We start from the raw sequence: 24,321 nt of genomic DNA on the forward strand, positions 1-24,321 counted from the left end.
ACTAAACCCCTGAACTCCGAGAAAATGGTTCAAATTCCCCCCTTTGACCTAACGCCGTTAAGTGTCCGTTAACGTTTGGGTTTAATTGCACCCTCTACTTCAGGGGTGGATCTGCACCTTAATTTTTTTTTGTTTTTTTATAATTTCAGCAACCCACCTCCGGCATCAACTTAACCGCCCTCGTACTCATCGATTTTGACTTGTACCTTGTCAGCTCGCACGCGCCCAATCTCTTGGTTGTCGACTGCCCACCGCTTACATGCAGCAACACCACCAGCTTCTTTACCGCCCCGCACAACAGCATCTCCTCCAACACCTTAACCTTTTAGGCTTATCGTATGATATTAATTGTGTATATATTTATCTATATAATATATATTTAAATTTTATTTATTTATTTTTGAATAATTATTAAAACTCTAGATAATAATTATGATTTTATTTTTGGTTAATTTAATATTTGTAAATTTATTTTAAAAGAGAAAAAAGAATGGATCCGGGTCAGGACTCGAGACCCTGTGAATCTAATGGATCTGGACATGATTCTCATTTTTTTGGACCTAATGGATTTGGACCGGATCATGACCTAAGTAAAAAAATACGGATATGAATTTGGACCAAGCAGGATTCGATCCAGGTCCACATCTGGAGTTGGTGATGTTGCTGCATGTCGGCGGTAAGCAGTCGACGATCAAGAGATTGAGCGCGTGCGAGCTGACAAAGTGTAAGTTGGAGCCGATGAGTACGGGGGACGGTTAAGTTGATGCCGGAGGTGGGTTGCTGAAATTATAAAAAAAAAAATAAGGTGCAGATCCACCCCTAAAGTAGAGGGTGCAATTAAACCTAAACATTAACGGACACTTAACGGCGTTAGGTCAGATGGGGGAATTTGCACCATTTTCTCGGAGTTCAGAGGTTTAGTTGCACACACAATGAGTAAGAGGTGTTATACGCTAAAGGGGCTACTACTTCGGGGGCCAATCTGCACCTTTTCCCAAAAATAAATTAATACTTTAATTGAGACATATTAAACATTTGGCCAATTAATTGATCAACATAATTACCTCACTTATATCTTGTAAATTATTTACCATAAATATTTTATCTATTAATTCACTACAACACTTTTGTTTTCTTTTTCTTTGATGAGGGAATTTCTGCACGTTAATTTGGCGGATAAGTTTTAAGACTAAGAAATATGGGAAAGGAAAGGACGACGTAGAGATCGCAGTGCTTGAAAAAGCTAAAACTAAGGGGGGTGTATTCGTTGTGGAATTTGATGGATTTCCATGGATTTTAAAAGTCTGGGTGTATTCGTTCAAGACTTTTAAAAGTTTGCAGAAATCTGGGTGTATTCGTTCCAGACTTTTAAAAGTCCATATAAATCTGGGTGTATTCGTTCAAGACTTTTTAAAATCCATACAAATCTAGGTGTATTCGTTATTCCATTGACTTAAAATCCGGAATGACTTTAATGGATTTCATCCAAAAAATACACACGACGAAATCCGACCAAGAACCACGAGAATTGAAATCCATGAAGTTTTAAGCGAGCGCTGAGTTCCAGCGCCCGCGGCTAGGGGTGAGCAAAATATCCGAAATCCGAATATTCGATCCGAACCAAACCGAAATTTAAAATTTGGTTCGGATTTTTCGGATTTTCGGATCGGATCGGATTGAATTTTAAGCAAATTTCGGATTTTCGGATCGGATCGGATTGGCACCTTAAAAATCCGAAAAAATCCGAAATCCGAATTATATTTATAATATAATTAATATTATAATATTATAAATAAATATATATAATTATTAGTTTTTAAATAGTTAAATATTTCTAAATTCTAACTCTATACTCCCATTTTGGTTGATTATAATTAATGGCTTGTTAATTATGACCTTAATTTGATTGTAATTATCTAATATGTTAGCTTGACATCTATTTCGGATTTTTTGGATTTTTTCGGTTTTCGGATTTTTTTTGACATTTCGAATTTTTTTTCACATTTCGGGTTTTTCGGTTCGGATCGGATTTTATCCGAAATTTTTCGGATTTTCGGATTCGGATTTTCGGATAATACGGTTCGGATCGGATTGAATGTTAGGAAAATTTCGGATTTTCGGATCGGATCGGATCAGGCAAAAATCCGATCCGAAATCCGAATGCTCACCCCTACCCGCGGCCAAGAATCCAGCGCTCGCTGGAACCCAGCGGTCGCTGGGAATTTGAGTTCTGATCATTCGCAAACGAAGTACCAACACACGGCGTTCAACTACAGCAAGCTCGCCGATTCGCCGGGTTCGTACACCAGCGATTTCAGTTTCGCAAAGAGCACGGATCGGCGATTCGCCTACTTCCGCCAAGCGTCTCTACTGTGTCAGAACGCTGCCGTCGAGCCCCACACGCCGCATCATGAGCTGACGCACAGCGTTTCGAGCATTGATATTCCGCCGTGCAGTTATTTTCTGGATTATAGGTTGTCGAATTCGAAGGGAACGGGTGATGGAGTCTCCGCGTTTTCCTTTGTTCCGTTGATTTTGGGAGGATTGAGGTCTGGAAACAAGCAGATGAGGAGCCACGGTCGCTGAGCTTCATGGATGAAATCGTGGTTGAGAGATAACATCTGAAAGTGGCCTCATCTCTCTCTCTCATGTTTTTTTAAATGGTGCAGTAACTAAACAAGGGAGCCCACTGCCCACCACTGTACTGGGAGTAAGTGAGATTCCAGCTGTATGTAAGTAAATTTATTAATTAGCTAATAGGAGTAATGTATACTTGTATTGGGTCAAATCAAAAATCATATAGCAACTGTTTGAAAATTGATTACATTTGCTCCCTTTTTCCTGGAAGCCAGCGGTCGCTCATCCTCAGCGAGCGCTAGGTCTCAAACGCTCGCGTGAACCCAGCGCTCGCGGGGCTTGCAGCGCTCGTGAGATCTCCACGCTCGCTGGTTTTGTGGATTTCAACTCCAAGAAAATCACGACAAATTCTTGCTAATTCCTTAAAAATCCGATCAAGAATTCATTCAAAATCATAAAGAATCCGTGAGAATTCTATAGACTTTTAAAATCCACGGACTTTTAAAATCTACATAAGTCTTGAACTAATACACCCCCCTAAGTGTAAGTGTAAGTTGTGTAACTGACGAAATTCTTTTTACCAACGGCATACAGTCGCTCTATTTCTTCTTCTCGGAAATGCTTCTGCAAACAACCGTCGCTGCCTCCGCCTTCGCCTCGCCGGTTGGCTGCCGGTACTTATATACCTCCAAGAATCCGACGCAAAACCCCTCCTCATTCTCTATTACCAAAACCCCCTTCTTACCTCCTCTCGATTGGGGATTTCATCTCTGCGGCATATCAGCAAACACTTGGCGCTATAACAGTAATGGTAGCAGCAGATCAATAACGCCATCTGCCACTTTGGTGGAGGCCCCAGTATTGTGGGCCGGCCGCCTCTGCATTTTCTATGTTCTTTTGAAAACTGGGTTGGCTGGATCTGCCGACAATCCAATCGTTTCTGGTACTTCATCTGAGTGTGTGTGTGAAGAAGTGGTTTTGTTTTGGTCCAAGACTTGATTTTTTTTATATATTTGTTGGTAGATATGGAAAGTGGAGCTGTGGATTTGGGGTTCTCTAAGTGGTTTGAGGAGTTGAGCAAACCAGGTAATTGTGGGCTTTCTTCAAATTCCTTGGATAATTTCTTTCCTTTTGTGTTCCTTTCCTTTTTCTTTGTTATATACTAGTAGTATCATTTTTTAATTGCTTCTGCTGCGTCTGTTGCTGGTATTGTCATTAAATTTGCTGAAATCCTTCAATATGGAACAGTTGATCAAACATGGAACAAACTGAAATTTTTGCCAATGCCATCTTATTTGGGCTTTGACCTTATCGATAAAGATCTTGGTGTTTTAAATGTGTGCATATGCTATGAAAGATGGTGTCCTATACACGTTCCCTTTAAACTTGATTAGCTATTCCTGCAGAAATTCTTCTATGATGTACATGTTTTTATGTGTAAATATAGATTCTTCTGTTAGTGCTGATTTTGGTGTGAAGTTATTATAGTGCACAGGCGAAAGTGAAACATTCCTAATGTTTCATGCTAATAATTCCTTATCATCTTCTGTAGAACTCCGGTTATTGTTGTTGGGGCTAAATGGACCCACCCCTACTTTATCTTTCCTTTTGTGTTGGGAAGATAGGTATGGCAACCTACCAATTTCATTCCATATCTATACGTGTATATTTAGCTCGTACTCAAATAAATGTAAGGGCTGCATTTGAGTAGACATTTTGATGTTACTATCTTGTGGGGTCTCTAGAATGTGTAATGTTGTAGATTTTGGCGACGAGCTAGGTTAATGAACACTTAAAAAGAAGCTCATCTCTGGGATAGGATAGGCACTTGCAGTATTTACTTGATGACTTAAAGAAGAAACGAAATTAGTGCACTTCTGGTTTGAGTCCACAATCACATTATCTTTAAAGCTATTTGTTCATTCATTAAAAAAGAAATAGTAGCACTCTTTTTGGAAAAGAAAAAATTATGCAAGGTCTGAGCTATGGGCTCGATATACAGGCGATGGTGCGAATTCAAATTCATGACTGAATAGGCATATTTCTCGTTGCATAACTAATTGGATTGTTTTTACTTTGAGATACTATCATCCCCTGGTTTGACAAGTCAGATGTTCTCAAATATGCAATTAGCCATAACTAAGAAGCATACATGTTTCCTCATATCCTAATGTTCCAAGCTAAGGGATCCACTTATGTAAACTTTATTCAGAAAAAGAGGCAGCTGAAAGAAGAAAACTGGTGGGCAAATGGCATCCCACGACGAAAGGTACCCTCAGGCGCAATTACAGAGTGCCCTCTAAACCGGAGGGAAGGCGTCTACTTAAAGCCATTGCATCCGTGTTGTCGGATGATGATCATTTTAGAGATGCCACATCACACAAGGTAAATCCTAACCTCTGTTAACTGATGCTCAATTCTCTAATTTATGCCGACTTTGACATGCTCTCCTTGCATCATCATATCACATAGTGTTGGCTATTCATTATTTTTTCTAAGCTTTTCTTTCGTAATCTTTCTTTCCTCTAGGGCTGTCAGATTAGGAGGGAAAGTGCTCATGGAGAGAGCGTATGTTGTAACAATGTGCGTGCCTTGTTTGACGAGCTTCCTACGCCACATCTGACTGTGGAAATCACACCATTTCCAGCAGGGCCTCTTTCCGAAAACGATTACTCTAAGGCTGAGAGACTTGAGAGGGTGCTTAGATCTGGCCCTTCTGTTTGAACATCCGTATTTACAACTTTTTCTTTTATGGATCCTCTAATTTGTACATATTAGTATACTACGGTGACTAAGAACTTCTCTGGCTCAACGTTTCTAATGTTATTGCTGCATTTTAAAGTACATTTGAGGAAATAATCTACAACTAATTTTCTCAGTTTCTCGAACTTACAAGCTGATTTTTCACTCTATATTTACCCTTTTGAGAAGTCATACTGCTTCGGTTCAATATATAATAACACAAAATTAATGTACTGTGTGTTGGCCAAGCGGTAGAGTGGTTAATACCTAAGGCCAAAAGTCTTCGATTCGAGTCCACCGTAGCGTATGGCCTTTAATTTTCTTTATTTAATATTACTAATCTATCAAAAGTAAAATAAAAAAAGTTCAGAGAGCTGATCTGCTTAGTAAATAAGCTTTCCAGTTAGAAAAAAAGGGCAAGAGCATAAATGTTGTATACTCTTTTCTTTTTATATGAAGCTTGTGATAAATTTTCAACAATACAGAACCTGCAATTACAAAAACCTAATGATTTTCTCTCTATATCCAAGGACGGTACAAAAGAATCTCAAAAGATTTGTAGACAAACAATTCTCAAAATATAGCAGTTACTAATCTCTGTATATATAGTTCATTTAACTCCTACAGAAGCCATGAGGTCCTCATACTCTGGATCACTCTCACTGGGCATCCTTGCTGCATTGCCACCCATTTGAGAGTTGAAAGGAGCACCAGTCGGAGCAAATGGATCGTATACTTGATGGCCAGGAAATGGTCTTCCGGGGTGGTTACCGAAATGCTGATGTGGAGTTGGGAACCTTGGCGGACGAGCAAGATGATTTTCCTGCCCATGCATCTGACTCCCCGGCCTAGGTGGAAAAGGACCCAGAGAGTTATTGATAGGATGTGGAGCAAAGTTCCTCAGTGGCATATTTGGGACTCCGGCATTATGCCCTGGCATCATCTGATGTCTAGGTGGAAGGGAACTTGTCGAGTTTCCAGCAAAGTTGGTAGGAATCTGTGGCCTAGGTTGATTCATCTGATGACTAGCCGGAGGCCTTGGGAAACCGTGCATGGGAGAAGGATTCATGTTGTGCATCATAGGCCTCATATGTGGAGAGTGAGGTGGTAAAGATGCCTGGCCTGATTGAACAGGATGTCTTATATTCTGTGGTGCAGCTTGATTGGTTAGCCAAACCTGAGAAGCTGCATTGGGCGGGCGGTGAGGCTGAAAAGTAAAATCACCAGAACTCGGTTGTTGAGGTCGTGGAATTGCCCCAGGAACAGGTCTTATGGAATCAAAATTTGGAGCATTACCCGGAAAAGAATTGTGCATTCCAGGCTGGGGAAGTGATCCTGAAGATTGCATCGGAAAAGGCATAGGTGCAGATCCCGGTACAGCATTTGAGGGTGGTGGGTGCATTCCCATGTGGGGTATAGCAGGCTGTAGAGGTCCCATTGATGAAGGTGTGGATTCCGGTGCTGCGGATGGCAGCATGGGAGAGAAGCCTCGTGATTGTTGGTTAGCTACTGGCCCAGAAGATTGGGCTCCAGCGGATAGAGGTGAAATCATATCATTGGGGTGATTCACCGGTGGTCCTTGCATAATGTTGGCTGGACCTTGAGATGCTGAAGTGCTCACTGGAGAAGGTAACCATCTGGCGGATTCACTAGCAGAGAAAGGTGGCTTGGATGTTAGAGGAAGGTTGTGGGGGGGGCCAGGCCACCCGGTTGACAGGGGGGCCTTATGCATGTATGGTTGCTGAGGTCCACCAGTTTGGGCGTGTGGGGGTGGCTGTTGCATGTATGATGGCTGAGGTCCAGATCCGGCTGAAGGATTTTGCGGGACCGGGCTAAAACTTGCAGGTATGACTGGTCGTGGACCAAACAATGAGGGCATGTTTGTGTGATGTAAGGGCGATGAAGATACTTGGCCAGTGTTATTGAGAAATGCTGCAGAAGCATTTGAAGGGTTGACAAATCCAGACTGCCGATATGTTGGATTTTGAGTTGGACCTACAGGAAACCAGGTTTGAGGATATTGTGGAAACTGGCCTTGAGGAAGTGGTAATGACCCAGGAAACGGCTGAGGTGTTTCTTGGTTTGTCAGTGCAGGTGCCATAGTAGAGCTGGGCGTGCTCTGACTCCGATTAGTGTTCACATTATCATCAGGAGCTACAGTCGATGTAGTTGAAGAAGACACTGGATTCATCTAGATACAAGGCATGAATAACATCAGCATCACAATGCGAAACTGTAAAAACTGCTATGTCTTTGGGTGCAGGATTTCAGGACATACCAAAACTGAGGTGATTAGCAGTTCAATCAAAGCCACCGCAGCATCAACTTTCTCATATGTGTCCGCTGCTATATTTACATACATATCTTCATAAGCATTGTCAATTTCTTTACCATCAGGAGTAATTTCAACCTACAGTGGTACAGGCAAAAATAAATGTGAAACAGAAAATCTATGTCAAGTTGAGAATACATACTGAAAACATGGTAGACAAATACTGTCTCCAATCAATTACCTGCCCTCCTGTATCTGACTTTGTGCCATAAACTTGAATTTTGGTTCCTGTTTCCTGGTTTGCATAGTTGTGTCTTGTGACATTAGTGAACATGAGTATAGATCCCATAGCATAACATAAAGAAGAACGAAGAGTACACACCTTCTCCAGTCGCTTTTGAGTATCACTTAATGGGCCAAATACTAAACCAATGAAATTGTAACCAGGATGTTCTTTTATCTGCAGACAGATTTACACAGGCCTTTTATTAAGAACAAAACACTTTGTTTTTTATTCATAAACATACAGGAACTGCAAAGATTCTCATAAATGAATTAATTGGTAACATTACTACTATAATCTTGTCTAAACAGTAAGAAAATGACTGCACAGGAAAATCATTAAAGATAAGCAAACCACCCGGCTTTCTACTTCTGCTTAAGATAGGATTCTATTGCTGCACTTCCCCTTGCATTATAAATAATTTCAAGGTAAAATTATTGCAACAGGTTCAGAAGCATGTCTGATTTTGTAGATGCGGCAAGTTAGCACTTTAGAGCCGGTGCTAGGCATTGAATGCACAAAAAGAATTCATACATAACAAAAAGAAGCAATGTGCATGTAAAGATTTACACTCACAGGAATTGCAACTTTTGCCTCTCTCAGCAGAGGTTTGTAATCAGTAGGAGGCTTGAATGCTGGATTTAATTTTAGTATTTCACCTGGAATATAATACGCAAATATAGAAATGGAAGTTCAAAAGAGACTATAATAGAGTAACAACAGCAATTCATGTTGATTTCTATTTCGTACCTATAATTTCACGCTTTTCAAGTTCCAGCTGTTCCAATTCCTGCAATACATTATTAATAGTGTAAGTATCGTGAAAGCTAAAGAATAGGAGTAAAGCAAGACTGCCTTGAAACTCAACTACCTCACGGCTAAGCTGATGATCTGATGCCTTCCAATGGTGAGATTCTGATGTAGCAAATAAATCTTCACTATCCTCAAGTTCCAGCACCCCAAAAGTCATTATTTGAGATATTTGATCAATCCGAGTCTGTCCAAAATTTGTACCATCACAAAGGCAGAGCAATATCATCACTTAAGAGGCACCTGGCATGTGAAGTTGATGCGAGCCACTCACAAAGAAGACACTGACATTTTTGCACCCAATGCAAAAAGGAACTTCTTAAATTGCACAGAGCAATTAACTCCCCCATATATTTGGGGCAATAGTGCCTCCAACCTAAGCACCTAACCTATTAACGTGAACCCCTACTTACTAAGAACTCCAAAACAAATCAAAACTAGGACTCAAGAAAATTAACGAGAAGATGCATAGAATAAGCTTTACTCAGATCTTTGACGAAAAGTTATCAAACATGGAAGGTGAATTCTGCATACCTGATATGCCAAGGCTCTTCCTTTCCGAACAGTGGTATCCATAGTTAGATCAAGTCCCCATTTGGTTTTCCTCTGCACCTGCTTAGTAACTTCCTCACTGATCGAATCAGCATCTCTCTTTTTAGAGCCTCTAAATACAGGAACCAATGAACCTGACAGCTTGTTTTTTGGAATAACAAATCCAGATCTTTTTGCAAACATAGACGTCTTTGGGCCGCTTGTGGATGCAGTGGGTGGAGGAACTGTTATAGTCGTCTGAATATCTGCAGAAGCATGCCCAACCTCTGTGCCCATCTTGCTCTGCAAGCATGCCTCAACCATTAGTCAAACATCATGCGTAAAGGAGTTGGCACATGATTTTGTGTACCTATCTATACAAATTGTGATTGCAATACAACTATTAACTAACAACAAGGACAGCAGTAATGTCAACGTCACAGCTAAACTTTAAATTGAACTGCTTCCAAAAGTACATCGATGGATTCATCCAAAATTAAAAGCCAAACTTGAGATGTTCGTTATTTCCATTTGCACCCAATCCATTGGAAACTCTTGCGATTCCACGTAATGTTACACAAAGTGCATGCAAAAATCTTTGTAAAGTTTAATAATCAAATGCTAGGATATTCCCCCGCGAATCCAAGGAACACATGAAACTAAAACAAAAAAGTCCTACACCACCTACGCTTTCTTGACAAAATATTAGTAAAAATGACTAAACAACAACTTTATTTTCCAAATACCTCAATCCAAATGAGCAATTAAACAAAAAAAAGGCGGAAAAAAAAGGTGAAATAATGATAGATTGACAGTTCAATCAAGACATGGAAGCCCTCGAATTTAAATTGATTATAGCCTCCAATACTTTCTTCCTCAACTACTCGAAACCCGATCAAAAAAGTACAAAACAACAAAGCCTCACTCGTTCTCCAATCTCCATCCACTCATTTCTCCACCAAAAAATCCCGAAAAAAAAGAAACAGATAAAATTAACAAGTTCACTAAACATTGAATCTAGGTATTCACGTATCCATACCTGCAGAGACGGGATTGAGGTACACAGAGGCGTATGTGCGATAAGGAATATTGTGTAAACTGCAATGGAGGAATTTGGGGAAAATTGTATGTCAGCTCTTCAGGGTTCAGACTTCAGAGCTCGCCTGTGAAAAGAGTGAATTTTAGCTGCTTTTGGGTTTTAGGGATTTTCCGACCTTTTTTCTGTTTTTAATTTTTAATTGTAGTTTCCCTCGTTTAAGTGTGCGTTTGTTAGTTGTTACTGCGTTTCTCCTTTTGCCCACATGAAATGCACGATCCTCTCTTACATATTTGTAGGGGATGATTTGGATAACTAAACTATTTTAATTAAAAAAGTTACCCCTCGTCTCATTATTTATGATATGTATTTTTTTAATCGTCCCAAATAATATGCACGTTTCTCTTTTAGGCCATAATTAAAATTTAATTAAAAATTAAATTAAATTAAATTAATTATTTAAACCTAAACCCTAATTTTTTACCTCAATCTCATGCTTTCTACTCTCTCTCACATTTCATCTCGCCGCCTCACCCTTCTTTCATCTCTTCAGCTCTGCCCCTTCGCCACCGCCCCTCACTACCGCTGCTCCACCCCATCGCGGCCTTCGCCGCACCTCCGATCGATGCTTGCAGGGAAACATGACATGTTTCTGATTATTGCTGATTTTTATGTTGTTGCTGGCTTTTTTCTATTTCGTTAATTATGTTCGAGTCTCGATGTATCCGGGTTTGGGTACTAGGGTTTTGAAGTATGAATTATTGAAGAGGCTGTGTGACGATTCTTTTATCTTTTTTGTTTCTTTCTGAGATAATGGATTAGGCATTGGCATCCGACCCGTATCTTGGCTTGACGACCCGGACGGCGTTGCAATTTTTGTCGTAACGCAACTGGTGATTTGCAACCATGGCAGTGTTATTTTTTTCGTTGCCTCTTTTCTATAACAGATCTGCGCCTCCAACTCAAATTTTCTTCTTCAATTATTTTTCTTTTAGTTGTTTTTTATTTATTCGTAATGGGCCTCCGACTCCAATTTTCATCTTCAACCAATCGACGATCCAGATTTGAGCCTCCAACTCCAATTAACATATTTGAGTTTCTGATCTTGTTGCAAAAAAAGAAGCCGGCGAAAATTTTGAGTAAAATTTTAATTAATCTCATAATTGGACATCTTTACCTCTAATTTTGTTCTCCTTAATCTCCGTGCCGGAGAGGCATAGGCCATAAATAATGGGACTTGGGGAGTATTTATTTTGAGATATATATATATATATATATATATATATACTTCTTTTGTCCTTAAAAAATTATGCAGATAATATTTTAATATAGATTTTAATAAAAAGTTTCATATTGTATGTATTATTAATTTGATTATGGGTAAATAAGCATAAATGATAAAGGTAAAATGGTTAATTTCCTATGAAATACTGAACTTTTACCAAATTGTAGTTTTGCATACAAACTTTAAAAGGTAATATGGTAATTACTGAAGTTTCATCACATTCTAGTTTTACATACAAACATTAAAATGTAGCGTGGTAATTGTTGAACTTTCATCAAATTCCGATTTTTCATACAAACTTTGAAATGTAGTGTGATAATTATCGAACTATTGATTTAATCTGATTTTACTACCAATCAAGATTTCGGTCAAATTTAGTGCGAACATGGCTAGCTGAAGAATTGGCATGGCATAATCAACGAGGAATAAAACGTCATATGTGATGTACATCGCAACCACTATTTGCAATTATGCAAAATCAGATTATTCGGCTAGCCATGTTAATAGTAAATTTGGTCGGAATCTCGATTGGTAGCAAATTAAATCAATAGTTCGATAATTACTGCACTGTTTTTTAAAGTTTGTATACAAAATCAGAATTTGATAAAAGTTCAGTAATTACCACGCTACATTTTAAAGTTTGTATGCAAAACCAGAATTTAATGGAAGTTCGGTAATTATCACGCTACCTTTTAAAGTTTATACGCAAAATCAAAATTTGATGAAAGTTCAATATTTTTACAGAAATAAATACATAATTTTGAAAGACGAAAATATAGTACTTTATATAGTCTATGATATTATACCCATCGCATTGTACTATTATATATTTGCATTACAATATTGAATTCATTCATTATAGAGAACATAGCTAAGTTAAATGATCATTGAACTTTTTGCATAGAGCGCATTATAGGCGAATATTAATTTATCGATGTACATTATTTAGAGTCATAATATTAAGCTCATGTTGTTTCTCTAAATTAAGCCCATGTTGTTTCTATCACACTTGAAGTTGACAGTCATTTCCAACAACTATTAAGAAATGGTTCTTTTGAAAATATTAAACTTTTAAAACCAACAATTTTCAAAGGGGAAAATTCACAAAAATGAGCATTCTAAGCTAACAAACATAAAAAGGTTCCAACTAAACGAACAAAAACAATTCCAAGTGAACACAACCTTCAACTCATTACTGCAAAATCTTCTTCAACAACCAAAATGAAATCCAGATGGCATATATAGCTCACATTGCTGTAAAAGCCTTCTTCCCGAGACCGGAAGAATCAGCTGGTATCACCTTAAGAACATTAACCTGATAGTCTTCAATAGATGCCCGCAAGGCGACATATAGAGAGGTCGCAATTAGTTTTACAAGATTTGACAATAGAATAATCTATTAGGTTTCGATGATGACCTGCATTGGCTGATTATGACATGGTCACCCTCTTTTACGTGGAAGCAGGGGGATATGTGCACTGGGGATATTTCAATGTATTTTTTCGTATCTAGAGAGGAAGCAATCCCACCAATTAAAAACAGAAAATTGTTACAAAACACATTAATATAGTTGGTTTTGTATAGAGGCTCATCATACCTTTGGTACTTTTTCACCCAATGCAGGTAGTTTCGGTGAACAATGATAGTTCTCATCATTTTAGTACTATGACAGGTACCAGCTAGGATACAGCCTCTAATAGATACATCGCCAACGATTGGGCATTTCTTGTTAATGTAAGTTGAGCTCATTAAAAAGTAATCACTCCAAATATAAGAAATAAAACCACACAGATATCAGATTAATATTGTACTCCAGATAATTAGATCTTAATTATCTTTCTTCATATTGCACAACCTTTAACCTTAATCTATTAATGACGGAGCTTTATCGCTATAAAAACGATCAGGTATTGTGTTCCCAACTGATCGGGAGAATGTTAGCTTACTTCATACACCCTTTAAATGACCAAACTTTGTCTCATCCAAAAGTCAATTGATAAACAAAACATCTTCTTGAGTGAATATGAGAACCTATGACAGCGAATTAAGGGCAATATATAAAGAAAATAATCAATTTGCCACTTATATAATATTAGGACATCTGCATCCAAAGCATGTGTCTATAGAGGAAAGCACATGTAAGCAACCCTAATAATAAGGAGAGGTGGCAACTAGTGTTATCATGTCGTGTTTTCATGTTATCCATTTTATTGTATTATGCACATAATTTAATCCATAAGCCTTATCTTATCAACTATCTGTAATTAGTGTTTGCTACCATGTTGTGCTAGTGTTGTGCAGTCATGTTGATAAACATGCATTTTTGCCTCTTGGTATGTCATATTTGATGTTTAGTTGTAATGATTTTGTATGTTTGATGGTTTATTTGAGCGTATAATGGTTTATTGTCAAGAACTTGTTACTTCATTTTTGCTTGAGCGAATTTACAGAAATATTGAAGCACAATTTAGAAGAATGATCTTAAACAAAAGATGTAGATCATCTCGATACGAGTTCGTGAGCCAAAACAAATTGCAAATCAAAATTTGGACGAGAAAGATATGACCAAAATAAGAAAGTCGCGCACAGTAGCGGAAGCGCGACGACCACCGGCCTAAGAAGAATTTTTGGCTTAGGGACGTCGACCCAGGCAGCAATCGCCGGATGGGTCACCAAACTCGTTATTTTCTCCACGTTTTTGCGGAATTTTGGGCTTTTAATAGTATTTTCGGGTCATGTATTGTATTTGACACCATGGCCTATAAATATCCCTTGAAAGCTTCAAGAAAAGACTAGAGACTTCACCTTTGCTCATATTTACACTTGGAGAACTTGAAGACACGACAGGCTTGAAGATTGGAAGCAATAATTGAAGATTCATCATAGCTTTACAGGTTTTATTATTGGATGATTTATTTTATTCCTGATTTTTCATTGATAGTTCATATGTCTATGTGTGGCTAGTACGTTTTTATCCTAGGGTTTTGGTAGTAAATAGATGATGATTTTCTGACTTTATTTAATTCAATTAATCAAGACTTGTTTTTATCTTTTTTGTGTTCTTGTGCTTATTGTTTGCTTTATTGATTGGCCATCAATTTTGCATTATATTGTCATTAATTTGATATAGGGAGATGATTATTATTGCCTGAACTAAGAACACATGTACAAAACATGCTTGTCAATATTAGTCAAATGAACTTGAGACTTTTGTGAGGACTTTAATCCTAGGCACTTTTAGGAGTTATATGTTTAAGGGTGATCTCAGATGATAGCCTTGCATGTAATCCACGGTTTGTATGTCATGAGAGTGAGTATAGACTAGATTTGAGATTGTCTTAGGATAACTTGTCATTAATTATTGGATTGATTTTTTCTGATTTCCTGAATATGTTGAAATCATTGTCTTAGGGTATTTATTCTTCATAGTTTTCTCTCTTTCTGCTTGTGTGAATTTGTTTATATATGCTTTTATTTATTTTTATTGTTCAAAACCAAAACTTATTTTCTGTCATCCACATAGAGGATAATAGTGTAGAGTAGTAATCATTAGGAATCAATCTCTATGGATACGACCTTGCTTGTTGTTATACACAATAGCACTTGTGCATTTGCGGTGTGTTTAAACATAAGCGAACACATGTCATATATACCACTGCCACCCCTAACGATGGACATAATAGTAGTGCAACTACAATGCATATCATAACATATGCTCCATTGGCAAATATATGACTAAAAAGCGAGATTGCAAATTGTAACTATGAAAGTCCAAAAATAGCCAAAGTACTGCAATTAAACAAATGTAACCATAATACCAACTCTTAACCTATAGTTAATATAAAGAGAAATACAACAAGAAGCCTAATTGATAAACACTAATACACAATTGCAACACCAACACATTTCACATGCCAAAAGCTCATCAAATGAATCAATTCCAAACATCAACAAGCAAATGGATGACAAATTAAACATTAGAAATATTGAAAAAGATCAACCTAATCGCCATATCATAATCAATAACAATCTTCTCTAAATACTAGAATGGTCTTTCAAAGCACGGTAGCAAAATATTTGAGCAGCAAATTAAGTACAATAGACAAAAAAAATGAAGAAAAAAAAGGGAAAAAAAAAAGAATTAAAATTAACTATATTAGATTTTCAATTGCTTCGTGTAGAGTTTTAAACATTAATCCAATGTTCTTCTAGTAGTGGTTGCCACCTTTCCTTGGTACCTTACCCTTCCACTATTTCTTCGAGTGCTATGTACATAATATATAATTATGATTAGCCAAAACGACTACGAGGTCTTACTATAGGAATACCTTGGGCTGCTTCAGAAACGCTTTCTCCATCTATAAAAATAGACCGAATATATAAAATTGTATGTGCGATATATATATATATATATACATATATATATATATATATATATATATATATATATATATATATATATATATGGGGGGGCGCTCCAATGAGACCCCCTAATTTTAGTGAGATCTAGGGGTACGATCTGGTGCGTTTATTTTATCAATCCTATGGCTGATATTGTATCTGGAGGGAGAATTTTTTTTGCAGGGTTCGAATCCTGGAGGGAGCAAAATATTTTAAATTTTATTATTCATTAGTATATACTGCATTGTTCATCAGTATATACTGTCTTGTTCATTAGTATATATGTCTTATTCATTAACAATTTTTTAAATTTTGTTTTTCACCAGTATATACATCTTGTTCGTTAGGTATAAGTTTTGTTCATTAGTATTATATGTCTTATTCATTGTCCTAGTGTTTCACGAAAAATAGGGGGTCTCACTGGAGCGCGCCCCTATATATATATATATATATAGGGGAGGGCTAGAATAAAAACACTCTTAAGTGTATAAAATATAAATGATTTTCAGCCCTTAGATCATCAAGATCTACGGTTGATTCGTAACCCTTTTGGATGAATTCGTGGTCCTGGGTTCGAATCCCAAAGGTAGCAAAAATTTATTTTTCACAATTCGTAACCATGTTGGATGAATTCGTAACCCTGTTGGATAAAATTCGTACATTAAAAACGTTTATATTTATATTTTAAGAAGTGTTTTTACTGTAGCCCTCTCATATATATATATATATATATATATATATATATATAGGGTTGGGTTCCGGTGGATCCCTATGCTTATAATAGATCCGTAGATCCAAATCTAGACCACACATTTATGACATGTGGCGCATCAAGATGGTGACACGTGGCAAGGCATTTCAAGGCAAAATCTGGAGAGGGGTAAAATTGGAATGTAATTTTCGAAATTCAAAAAAAAAAAAAAAATTATATTTTCTCAAAATAGGTATATTTTAGACGCATAAAGTTTCATACGAGAATGCATTAACTTTCATATAAAAATGCATAAAGTTTCATATAAATACGCATAAGATTTCACCCCACCCCAACCCCACCCCCCACACCCCAGAACCCCACCCCACCCCAGAACCCCACCCCCACCCACCCCCTACCCCCCACCCCCCCACCCACCCCCCCCAAAAAAAAAAAATTTTTTTTTATTTTTTTAAAAACTGATTTTCTGACCACTGACCCACCCCTACCCCCACCCCCACCCCCCACCCACCCACCCCCCCACCCCCCCCCCCAAAAAAAATTTTTTTTTTTAATTTTTTTATTTTCTCAAAAACTGATTTTCTGACCACTGACCCCCCCACCCACCCACCCCCCACCCCCCCACCCACCCACCCCCCCAAAAAAAAAATTTTTTTTTTGAAAATCAGTTTTTAAAAAAATAAAAAAATAAAAAAAAATTTGGGGGGGGGGTGGGGGGGTGGGGGTGGGGGTGGGTCGGTGGGGGGTGGGGGTGGGCCAGCAATTAGAAAATCAGTTTTTGAAAAAAAAAAAAAAAATTTTTTTGGGGGGGGGTGGGGGGTTGGGGGGTGGGTCGGTGGGGGGTGGGGGTGGGGGTGGGCCAGCAATTAGAAAATCAGTTTTTGAAAAAAAAAAAAAAATTTTTTTGGGGGGGGGGGTGGGGTGGGGAGGCAGGGGGCAGGGGCTGGGGTGGGGTGGCGAAACTACCAGATTTATTAAAATGAAATGCATTTTTTGTATAGTTTAATGCATTTTATGTGAAAACTTTATGCATTTTTGTTTGATTTTATATGCATGTGAAACATGCCTATTTTTGGGGGGTGGTAATGGGGAGGGTTGGGGGGTGGTGTGGGCTGGATTGGGGGGTGGTATGGGGTGGGGTGGTGAAAATACCAAAACTGGAAAAATTAAATGCATTTTTCTGTTCAAAGTTATGCATTTCATGTGAAAACTTTATGCATCTTTGTGTGAAATTATATGCATCTAAAATATATCTATTTTGAGAAAATCTAAAAAAATATATATTTTTTTTAATTATTAAATCCGAAAATTACATTCCAATTTTACCCCTCCAGATTTTGCCTTGGAATCCTTGCCACGTGTCACCATCTTGATGCGCCACATGTCATAAATGTGTGGTCAAGATTTGGATCTAGGGATCTATTATAAGCATTGGGATCTATATGATCCCATTCCTATATATATATATATATATATATATATATATATATATATATATATATATATATATATGGTCGCATTCAATGGAGACCATTTCTTATATAGAGAATGAAGACCAAATCAAGGCCATTCATCTCAATCCAATCAATGATCCAGATTATTTCCTGATTTGATTTTTCATGTAATTAAATAATGGTTAATTACATTTATTTAATCCAAAAAGGGCAAAAACGTCCACTCAAATCCACGAATTATGGCATCTGGTTGAACAAATCCCGAAAATTACTCTCTTCCAATTCTGGGACCTGATCCGTCAATGAACATAATAGGTGAACATTAGTATGTTCATTTGTTTTCCTATGAACATATTGATGAACATTTGTATGTTCATTTGTTTTTCTACGAACATTATCATGTTCATTTATTTTTCAACGAACACAGTACAAAAAAATCGATGAACATTTATTTTTTTTCTACGAACACACTACAAACATGACAATGAACATTATCATGTTCATTATATTTTTCTACGAACACAGTACAAAAATATCAATGAACAAGGGCGATAGGCGGCGTCCTCACCGGAGGAGCAAGGGCGGCGACGGCAATGTAAGATCTGAAAAAGGGAGGCGGCGGCTGGGCGGATTTGCAGTCGTTGCTGCCGCCGATCGAAGTACAGATGGGTGCATGAACAAATGAACATATCTACATCACTTTCCTTGTTATTGAGGCGGAGCAGCAGAGATGGAGGCGGCGGAGCAGCAGAGATGGGGAGGCGGCGGAGCAGCAGAGATGGAGGCGGCGGAGCAGCAGAGATGGGGAGGCGGCGGAGCAGCAGAGATGGAGGCGGCGGAGCAGCAGAGATAGGGAGGCGGCGGAGCAGCAGAGATGGAGGCGGCGGAGCAACAGAGATGGGGAGGCGGCGGAGCAGCAGAGATGGAGGCGGCAGAGCAGCAGAGATGGGGAGACGGCGGAGCAGCAGAGATGGAGGCGGCAGAGCAGCAGAGATGGGGAGGCGGCGGAGCAGCAGAGATTGAGAGAGAAAGATAGAGAGAGAGCGTGAATGAGAGAGAGAGAGAGTGAGATTATGGTTAAATAGAAAATGACATGCTTAACCTTTTGATTATAAAATAAATGAAAATTAATAAAATTAATCAATTAAATTACCACCATTAGATTAAGTTAGATCAAGGAACCAGATTTGGTCTTCATTCTCTATATAGGGGAGTGGTCTCCATTGAACTCTCCCCTATATATATATATATATATATAGGGGTGGGCTACCGTGAGAGCACATCTTAAAATAAGAAATAAGAGCAATTTTTAATGTATGAATTTTATGTAGAGCACGTATGAATTCGCTGTATAAAGGTATGAATTGCGAAAAATAATATTTTGCTACCTTTGAGATTCGAACTCAGGACCATAAATTCATCCAACATGATTACAAATCAACCGTAGATCTTGATGATCTAATGGCTGAAAATGATTCTTATTTTATATCTTAAAAAATGCTCTTATTTTAGCCCTTCCCTATATATATATATATATATATATATATATATATATATATAGGGGCGCGCTCCAGTGAGACCCCCTATTTTTCGTGTAACATGAGTACAATGAATAAGACATATAATACTAATGAACAAAACGTATATCTAATGAACAAGATGTATATACTGATGTAAATAAAATTTAAAAAATTCGTAATGAATAAGACATATATACTGATGAACAATGTCGTATATACTGATGAACAATGCAGTATATACTGATGAATAACAAAATTTAAAATATTCTGCTCCCTCCAGGATTCGAACCCTGCAAAAAAAAATCACCCTCCAGATGCAATATCAGTCATATGATTGATAAAATAAACGCACCAGATCGTGCCCTAGATCTCACTAAAATTAGGGGGTCTCATTGGAGCGGCCCCCTATATATATATATATATATATATATATATATATAGGAATGAGATCATATAGATCCCAATGCTTATAATAGATCCCTAGATCCAAATCTTGACCACACATTTATGACATGTGGCGCATCAAGATGGTGACACGTGGCAAGGAGCTTCCAAGCATTCCAAGGCAAAATCTGGAGGGGTAAAATTGGAATGTAATTTTCGGATTTAATAATTAAAAAATATATATATATTTTTAGATTTTCTCAAAATAGATATATTTTAGATGCATATAGTTTCACACAAAGATGCATAAAGTTTTCACATGAAATGCATAACTTTGAACAGAAAAATGCATTTAATTTTTCCAGTTTTGGTATTTTCACCACCCCACCCCATACCACCCCCCAATCCAGCCCACACCCCTCAACCCTCCCCATTACCACCCCCCAAAAATAGGCATGTTTCACATGCATATAAAATCAAACAAAAATGCATAAAGTTTTCACATAAAAATGCATTAAATTATACAAAAAATGCATTTCATTTTAATAAATCTGGTAGTTTCGCCACCCCACCCCTGCCCCACACCCACCCCCCCCACCCCCACCCCCAAATTTTTTTTTTTCAAAAACTGATTTTCTGATTGCTGGCCCACCCCCACCCCCACCCCCCCCCCCCCAAAAAAAAAATTTTTTTTTTTAATTTTTTTAAAAACTGTTTTTGAGAAAAATAGTTTTTGAGAAAATAAAAAAAAAAAAATTGTGGGGGGGTGGGTGGGGGGGTGGGGGGTAGGGGTGGGTCAGTGGTCAGAAAATCAGTTTTTAAAAAAAAAAAAATTGGGGGGGGTGGGGGGTAGGGGGGGTGGGTGGAGGTGGGGTTCTGGGGTGGGGTTCAGGGGTGTAGGGGGTGGGGTTGGGGTGGGGTGAAATCTTATGCATTTTTATATGAAACTATATGCATTTTTATATGAAAGTTATGCATTTTCGTATGAAACTTTATGCATCTAAAATATACCTATTTTGAGAAAATCTATTTTTTTTTTTTTTATTTCGAAATTTACATTCCAATTTTACCCCTCTCCAGATTTTGCCTTGAAATGCCTTGCCACGTGTCACCATCTTGATGCGCCACATGTCATAAATGTGTGGTCTAGATTTGGATCTACGGATCTATTATAAGCATAGGGATCCACCGGAACCCAACCCTATATATATATAAATATATATATATATAGGGTTGCGCTAAAATAAAACTCAAGCTTAGCCTATAAAATAAGAACAATTCTAGGCCATTAGATTTTGAATTTTGGACGGACAGATCTTGTTAAAATCATATCATCTAATTAACGCCAGATTAGCTTATAAGGTACACAAGTAATTTCAGAATTTTAATAATGATATTCCCCTTAAATGAAGGGATTATGTTTAAGCAATATATTACATTCCATAATAATAAAAAAAATATGAATTTAATTTATACAATCAAGGAAGGCTGCAGAATAATAAATAAATAGTCAACGTTTCATTTTATCTTTATGTTTTAATGCATCCTCAATCAAATGAATTTCTATATTTATTAATTATTTTAATCTATTGTTTTGTATTGCATGGTGCACTAACTTTAGTATGAACGATGCTTCTCAGTTGTACGAATTATTTTGAATTAAATAAATATATGTATTATTCGTTTAATATTTTATAAAAATTCATACTATTATACTCTATAATTCATCACATTTTAGACATATTCCATTTTCGGTATTGGACTTGTTATATATATTAGGATAATTGTTATTGGATTCGTTAAAGATTTTTTTCTTTGTTATTGGATTCGTTAAAAATTCATACATAAATAAAAAATAATTCATTCAACAAATATAGTTTTAATTCATTTATTGCATGAATTAGTTTTAGCTTATGTACGTTTTGGGATAAACTGATTGCATGAACTGTTTTGGATTGGCATATTACATACTATCATAATATTATATCTACGAATTTTTTGCACTTATCACATGAACAACTTTAGCAAGTAAGTATGAATATTATTATATATACATGATTACAATATCACCTATGATCATGATAATACATGGATGAATTTTTTGCACCTATTCTATGAACAACTTTATCAATTACGTACGAATATAATCAACTTAATTCTTCTAGGTCCCTTTGGAAAGCCTAGTACCCGTTGAACGTCGTCCCCGGTCACTGGAAGAGATTGACCATTAGGTAAAATAACATCGCAACGCCTGATATCGAACGCATCCAAAACCCAGTAGCTAAGTCGACCCAGGAGATCTTGGATGGCCAGATCTAGAACATCTTCGAATCCCAACTTGCCAACTAAATTGTGTTGGAGGTCGTTCATCTCTGCAATTCTTATGAATTTTTTCATTTGTTTAAAGAACTATACAATACACATAAAATGTAATCCCAGCCGTTAATTACAAATAATTCATACATAAGCTAAATATAATTCATGCAATAGTTAAAAATTCATGCAATCAGGTATGTGCACGGGGAGGTTTGGTTTATACAAATAATTCATACAAATAATTCATACATAAACCATAAATAATTCATGCAATCAAGTATTATGCAGAGACCATGTTTTGTGAACCAGAAGAAACTTGTGGTGAGGATTCCAGCGTGTTCTTGAGGGCTGAAAATGGGGACCTTTGTGTGGGGATCTGTACGACCAAGTTGGGGATTGGGGGCGGGTCTGAAGTGTCGTCGGGGTTGTAATACCCCGTTTCCTCGAGCTAAGTTTAGAATAATTTTAAACTTAGATTTAAGATGATTCACGCCGGATTGAGAAAAAGAATTTATTTTTAATTCCAACAAAAATGAGTTACAAAAACATTTGTAAATTTAGTTATTGAATTTATATGCATTGCATATTTATTTAATTTAGCATTCAAGTATTTTCACGAGCTATTTATTTAAGCAAACACTGAACGATTATTACAGTTTTCATAGTACAACCCGGAAAACTTTTTATTTTATTTTATCCCACACCCACCTACTACCCACCTACTACCTCCTTTGTGCAAAAGCCTTCCTTTACACCTAACATCACCACTGTAAAGCCATGCTCCTCTCCTACAAATCCTGCAGCCAAGTTCTCCATTTTCCATCCTCCACTATCATCCCACATATTTCATCTCTCTCACAAGAAAATCTCAAGCTCACTCCCTCTCAAGCAGAACTCAACTGCCTAGGTAAGTTTTGAACTTTGGTTTCATCATTCTCTCATACTCCATCTTGCAAATAATTGAAGGATCCCCTGCTGAAATTCTACTGCAGGCTTCAGTTTTAACGCAGTGAATCAAAACCAATACCAACAAGATCAGACAAACAATTGAAACGAAACCTCTTAAGGTTCCCTCTTGAGACCTTACCTTATTTGCTAAATTGAAATTCAGTTTTCTTGTATCAATTTTTGAAACTAAATGATAGTTACATACATGAGCATACAATATGTGTTTTCATATACATCAAAGCATGATTTACAAAAGAAGAAAGAAAAGTTTGAGCCTTGTTTACATCTATCGATTTTGGGCTGGAAGGTCGACGGCGGTGGCTCGGCGCCACTGTCGGTCTGGCTGGAAAGATAGAGAGTCGAAGGCTGTGAGGCGGCTCATCGCCGTTGCTCCGGCAAGGGCTTGAAGAGAGAGTACCGAGGAAGATAAGAGGGCGGCGATGGTGGCGGCATGAAGCTGCTGCCGTCGGCCAAAGTTCAGCGGAGGGAGGCAGGGCACGGCGGCAGTGCCGCTGCTGCTCGGCCACGAACGGAGGAGAGAGAGGGGATTGGCGACGGTGGCGGTGGCCTGATGCTCCTGCTGCCCGTCGATCCAGAGAGAACAGGGGGAAGTAACAGGGGACTCAAGGGAGAGAGATGGGAGTCGGAGTCACCGGTCGGCGGCGGCTTTTGTCGTTGCAGTCGCCGAAAAAGAGAGAGGGGAGCTGGAGCCTGTCTCCGCTTGCTCCGGCGAGCTACGACGGCGATGGGTTTCCGATCTATTGAGAGAGAGAGCCGATCAGTCGGGGGTGAGGGAGAAGTGGCCGGAGCGACGTTTGTCGCCGGGCCCGATGGAGTAGCAGCGGAGGTGGAGCCTGTCGCCGCTCGCTTCTCTGGCGAGCGTCCGCGGCGGAAGAACAGTCGAGAGAGAGAGACGAGTTGAGGGAGAGTGAGAGAATGATGTATGGGCGTGTGCGGCTGATGGGGGGAGAAGAAAGGAAGGAGGAAAAGGCTAGGTTTGGGCTTTGAGTCTTGGGCTTTGGGTTGGACCGAGTTTTGCATTGTTTTAAA

The 24,321-nt window shown here is 38.0% G+C and overlaps 2 protein-coding genes and 1 pseudogene across 3 annotated transcripts; 1 reads left to right on the top strand and 2 right to left on the bottom strand.

Moving 5' to 3' along the window:
• Positions 1-1,108: 1,108 nt before the first annotated feature.
• On the top strand, positions 1,109-5,455 carry LOC131003104 (uncharacterized). The gene is made up of 5 exons (XM_057929583.1): positions 1,109-1,258; positions 3,120-3,520; positions 3,601-3,663; positions 4,790-4,962; positions 5,107-5,455. The coding sequence occupies exons 2-5, from the start codon at positions 3,196-3,198 to the stop codon at positions 5,299-5,301; spliced, it is 756 nt and encodes a 251-aa protein (XP_057785566.1). The 5' UTR covers positions 1,109-1,258; positions 3,120-3,195; the 3' UTR covers positions 5,302-5,455.
• Positions 5,456-5,722: 267 nt separating this feature from the next.
• LOC131003103 (leucine-rich repeat extensin-like protein 5) lies at positions 5,723-10,514 on the bottom strand. Of its 2 annotated transcripts, XM_057929581.1 has the most exons (9): positions 10,255-10,514; positions 9,219-9,518; positions 8,746-8,871; positions 8,625-8,664; positions 8,451-8,533; positions 7,974-8,051; positions 7,833-7,886; positions 7,598-7,729; positions 5,723-7,510 (listed from the first exon to the last, which is right to left on the bottom strand). In XM_057929581.1, the coding sequence occupies exons 2-9, from the start codon at positions 9,510-9,512 to the stop codon at positions 5,930-5,932; spliced, it is 2,388 nt and encodes a 795-aa protein (XP_057785564.1). In that variant the 5' UTR covers positions 9,513-9,518; positions 10,255-10,514; the 3' UTR covers positions 5,723-5,929. The 2 variants fall into 2 exon arrangements, with proteins under 2 accessions (XP_057785564.1, XP_057785565.1); XM_057929582.1 differs by lacking the exon at positions 10,255-10,514 and having other exon boundaries at positions 8,746-8,968; positions 9,219-9,356.
• Positions 10,515-12,782: 2,268 nt separating this feature from the next.
• Positions 12,783-15,894, bottom strand: LOC131003109 (40S ribosomal protein S11-like; annotated as a pseudogene).
• Between the last annotated feature and the right edge of the window lie 8,427 nt (positions 15,895-24,321).

This window comes from Salvia miltiorrhiza, unplaced genomic scaffold, assembly GCF_028751815.1.
Source record: "Salvia miltiorrhiza cultivar Shanhuang (shh) unplaced genomic scaffold, IMPLAD_Smil_shh fragScaff_scaffold_71_2, whole genome shotgun sequence".
NCBI lineage: Eukaryota > Viridiplantae > Streptophyta > Magnoliopsida > Lamiales > Lamiaceae > Salvia > Salvia miltiorrhiza.